The sequence below is a fragment of the Chaetura pelagica genome, unplaced genomic scaffold (genome assembly GCF_000747805.2).
Source record: "Chaetura pelagica isolate M959 unplaced genomic scaffold, ChaPel_1.0 scaffold595, whole genome shotgun sequence".
NCBI classification, from domain to species: domain Eukaryota; kingdom Metazoa; phylum Chordata; class Aves; order Apodiformes; family Apodidae; genus Chaetura; species Chaetura pelagica.
Genome location: NW_009953221.1, coordinates 93,825 through 98,625, shown reverse-complemented (window position 1 = coordinate 98,625; position 4,801 = coordinate 93,825). Strand labels below are relative to the sequence as shown.

The 4,801-nt window shown below is 55.9% G+C and overlaps 1 protein-coding gene across 1 annotated transcript in view; it reads right to left on the bottom strand.

Moving 5' to 3' along the window:
• Positions 1–417: 417 nt before the first annotated feature.
• Positions 418–4,801, bottom strand: part of IL12RB1 (interleukin 12 receptor, beta 1) — a 34,378-nt gene continuing 29,994 nt past the window's right edge. Inside the window, exon 16 of the mRNA XM_009997808.1 lies at positions 418–458. Within this exon, the coding sequence (XP_009996110.1) occupies positions 418–458 (41 nt within the window). The remainder of the gene's footprint in view (positions 459–4,801) is intronic.

Sequence of the window (4,801 nt, the reverse complement as noted above, 5' to 3'; positions counted from 1 at the left end):
CGGGAGGTGGAGCCGCGCCAGCCGTGAGCCTGGAGCTCCTGCAGTGACCCCCCCTCCCCAGCTCCACTCACTGCCCTCGGCTGCTCCTGGGAACGTCCCACTGAGCGTGGTGTGAGGGGCTCGTGTGTGGAAGGAGAAGACGTGAGACCCCGCGGGGCAGGACACTGGGGGGGGCGGTGACCCCAGGGTTTGGGGGCACAAAGGGGGGATGTTTGCTCTGCCGTGGCCTGCGGGCAACTCCTGTCCTGGAAAACAGGAGCTTGGAGGGATTTCTTCAAGCTTCTTGAGAGTAACTTAATCTTGCTGAGGTTTGAGCCCCGTGGGGATGCAGGTGCAGCCCTTCTCCTGCAGCAGCTCAGGGATGGGAGGTCCCTGAGGAAGTCAAAGGCCTTTTTCTGTCCAGATGAAGCAGAGACTTCAGCCACTGTTGATAATCTTTGCCACAAGCCTGGTGATGCCTGCAGGGGGAATGGTTTGGGGTAGTCTGCCAAAACTCAGGGCTTCTGTGGGCTGTTACCAGAGCAGAGGACTTGGAGGATGGGTTTATGATCCCTGGCAGCATTTTGGTGGCATTTACCAAGAACAGAAAAGCTGGTTCCAGTGTGTCAGCACCAGGCCTCCCCAGGGTGCTGAGCTGTGCACCACAATGGAGCTGAAAACCCACCCCCCAAACCACAGCACCACCGTGGAGGGGTTGGAACCCTTACTCTGGCATCTCCTTGGTGGCCAAGGAGATGGGAAGGAAGCTTGGTCAGAAGCTGGTGGCAGCCACAAATGCTGATGGGAGGTGTGGATTTGAAATGAGTCCTTCAGGTCCAGGAGTCCAGCCCAGCTTGATCCTGTGCCCATAGAGAGGTCGGTGACCCCGGTATGGTGGGGCCACGCCAGCAATTTGTGCTCACTGGTGTGGGAACTGAGCAAGGAGTGTGTGTGCTGGGGGCTGACCCTGCCCTTTGCAGCACAGAGCAGGGTTTGGGTGCTGAGGACCTTTGCATTCCCTCCCTGAGACAATCCTCCCTGTGCACGACCAAGGCCGAGCGTGCCGGGGCCGCGCTCTGCTCGCTGGGGGTTGCTCAGATGATTGTGGTTTTTTTCCTTCTGTTGGTACCTGTGAACACTTTTGTAATGACCACTCTCTGATTCTGTTTTTTTCTACCACTGTTTTGTCGGGGAATTTTTCTTTTGAAATAAATCTTTTCAACCCAGATGTTGCCTGGATGGTTTTCAGTCCCTCTCTCTCTGCTCTTCGTCACCCAGGGCAGCTCACGTGGCTGCCGGGATGTTGGAGCAGGAACATTCCCTCCCTTCATTGCTTCACCCAGTCCCACCCCCAACTGGGATTAACTGGGTCCCTTGACCAGCAGGATTGGACCCCCGTGTTCAGAGTCCTGGCCCTGGATGTTGGGCCAGTTCCTCCTTCCCCATCACCAACTCAGCAGGGCTGCGAATGATCCTGGTGTATTTTTCACTTCCAATCTGTGTCCAGGCTGCCAGGGGCTGGACACACACTTCTCCATCCTGAGAGCCTGGCAGAGACCTGGCAGGTCCAACTAGGTCCAGGAGTCCAGCCCAGCTTGATCCTGTGCCCATAGAGAGGTCGGTGACCCCGGTATGGTGGGGCCACGCCAGCAATTTGTGCTCACTGGTGTGGGAACTGAGCAAGGAGTGTGTGTGCTGGGGGCTGACCCTGCCCTTTGCAGCACAGAGCAGGGTTTGGGTGCTGAGGACCTTTGCATTCCCTCCCTGAGACAATCCTCCCTGTGCACGACCAAGGCCGAGCGTGCCGGGGCCGCGCTCTGCTCGCTGGGGGTTGCTCAGATGATTGTGGTTTTTTTCCTTCTGTTGGTACCTGTGAACACTTTTGTAATGACCACTCTCTGATTCTGTTTTTTTCTACCACTGTTTTGTCGGGGAATTTTTCTTTTGAAATAAATCTTTTCAACCCAGATGTTGCCTGGATGGTTTTCAGTCCCTCTCTCTCTGCTCTTCGTCACCCAGGGCAGCTCACGTGGCTGCCGGGATGTTGGAACAGGAACATTCCCTCCCTTCATTGCTTCACCCAGTCCCACCCCCAACTGGGATTAACTGGGTCCCTTGACCAGCAGGATTGGATCCCCGTGTTCAGAGTCCTGGCCCTGGATGTTGGGCCAGTTCCTCCTTCCCCATCACCAACTCAGCAGGGCTGCGAATGATCCTGGTGTATTTTTCACTTCCAATCTGTGTCCAGGCTGCCAGGGGCTGGACACACACTTCTCCATCCTGAGAGCCTGGCAGAGACCTGGCAGGTCCAACTGGGAGCTGGGACAAGAGCAGGGAGGCTCCTTCACCTGCTTCCCAGGCTTGGGATTTGGTTTTTAACAGCATTTCTGTTGCTCCCCATCATCTGAGCACAGCAAACCTTGGTGTGTGCAGAGCAGGGCTGGGGTCAGGCCTTCAACTCTGCCTCCCCCAGCCTGTGCTGTTTAAAAATGTTGCCTCTTACTCAAATTGCCTTTTTGATCCCCCAACCCCCCCCCCCCTCTTCTTTTTTTTTTGTTGCTGTTTGCTGAGCTGCTCAGCCCCGTGGCTGTGTTGGAGCACGTGGCTGCAGGCAGAGAGATAACTCATCCGCGGGGAACTCCTGTCCTGGAAAACAGGAGCTTGGAGGGATTTCTTCAAGCTTCTTGAGAGTAACTTAATCTTGCTGAGGTTTGAGCCCCGTGGGGATGCAGGTGCAGCCCTTCTCCTGCAGCAGCTCAGGGATGGGAGGTCCCTGAGGAAGTCAAAGGCCTTTTTCTGTCCAGATGAAGCAGAGACTTCAGCCACTGTTGATAATCTTTGCCACAAGCCTGGTGATGCCTGCAGGGGGAATGGTTTGGGGTAGTCTGCCAAAACTCAGGGCTTCTGTGGGCTGTTACCAGAGCAGAGGACTTGGAGGATGGGTTTATGATCCCTGGCAGCATTTTGGTGGCATTTACCAAGAACAGAAAAGCTGGTTCCAGTGTGTCAGCACCAGGCCTCCCCAGGGTGCTGAGCTGTGCACCACAATGGAGCTGAAAACCCACCCCCCAAACCACAGCACCACCGTGGAGGGGTTGGAACCCTTACTCTGGCATCTCCTTGGTGGCCAAGGAGATGGGAAGGAAGCTTGGTCAGAAGCTGGTGGCAGCCACAAATGCTGATGGGAGGTGTGGATTTGAAATGAGTCCTTCAGGTCCAGGAGTCCAGCCCAGCTTGATCCTGTGCCCATAGAGAGGTCGGTGACCCCGGTATGGTGGGGCCACGCCAGCAATTTGTGCTCACTGGTGTGGGAACTGAGCAAGGAGTGTGTGTGCTGGGGGCTGACCCTGCCCTTTGCAGCACAGAGCAGGGTTTGGGTGCTGAGGACCTTTGCATTCCCTCCCTGAGACAATCCTCCCTGTGCACGACCAAGGCCGAGCGTGCCGGGGCCGCGCTCTGCTCGCTGGGGGTTGCTCAGATGATTGTGGTTTTTTTCCTTCTGTTGGTACCTGTGAACACTTTTGTAATGACCACTCTCTGATTCTGTTTTTTTCTACCACTGTTTTGTCGGGGAATTTTTCTTTTGAAATAAATCTTTTCAACCCAGATGTTGCCTGGATGGTTTTCAGTCCCTCTCTCTCTGCTCTTCGTCACCCAGGGCAGCTCACGTGGCTGCCGGGATGTTGGAACAGGAACATTCCCTCCCTTCATTGCTTCACCCAGTCCCACCCCCAACTGGGATTAACTGGGTCCCTTGACCAGCAGGATTGGACCCCCGTGTTCAGAGTCCTGGCCCTGGATGTTGGGCCAGTTCCTCCTTCCCCATCACCAACTCAGCAGGGCTGCGAATGATCCTGGTGTATTTTTCACTTCCAATCTGTGTCCAGGCTGCCAGGGGCTGGACACACACTTCTCCATCCTGAGAGCCTGGCAGAGACCTGGCAGGTCCAACGGGGAGCTGGGACAAGAGCAGGGAGGCTCCTTCACCTGCTTCCCAGGCTTGGGATTTGGTTTTTAACAGCATTTCTGTTGCTCCCCATCATCTGAGCACAGCAAACCTTGGTGTGTGCAGAGCAGGGCTGGGGTCAGGCCTTCAACTCTGCCTCCCCCAGCCTGTGCTGTTTAAAAATGTTGCCTCTGGAATGTGGGTTGTTTTTTTACCGTTCCCGTTTCCCCCCTCTTCTTTTTTTTTTTGTTGTTGTTTGCTGAGCTGCTCAGCCCCGTGGCTGTGTTGGAGCACGTGGCTGCAGGCAGAGAGATAACTCATCCCTGGCTTTGCCTGGGAGAGTCTGGTGCTCGTGCAGCCTTTATTCAAATCTGGTATTTATTTGGCAGCCACACGGAGTTATCTTCCCTGGAAGAGGATTTACCAGCCTCGCAGGGAATTTGCTTTGCATCCCCACGCAGAGACCCGTGGGGCTGCACGGCCTTCAGGTCCAACCCTGCTGGGGCATTTTGGTGACATCAAAGAGGGCACAAATGGCAGCACTGCAACCTTCCCCCCCTCCACCACCCTGGTTAAAGATGCCTCTGCAGGAAAACCTGTGATCAGCCCCCCCCTGGTCACCCAGCACAAGGGAACCATTCTGTGGGAATCGCCGGGGGCTGCTGGTCAGACCCTGATCATCTGCCCCAGCCACACAAGGGGATACTTATTCCCAGAGCTGGAAGGGGAAGAGAACCCCCCCTCCCCAGCATCCCATCTATCCCACTGCCACTTTCTGGGAAAGGACATCCCACCATGACGTGGTGACCACGGGAACAGGGAACCCAACGCCGGTGGGCACCGCTCCTGGTCCCCACGTGGGGAGGGATCTTTCCA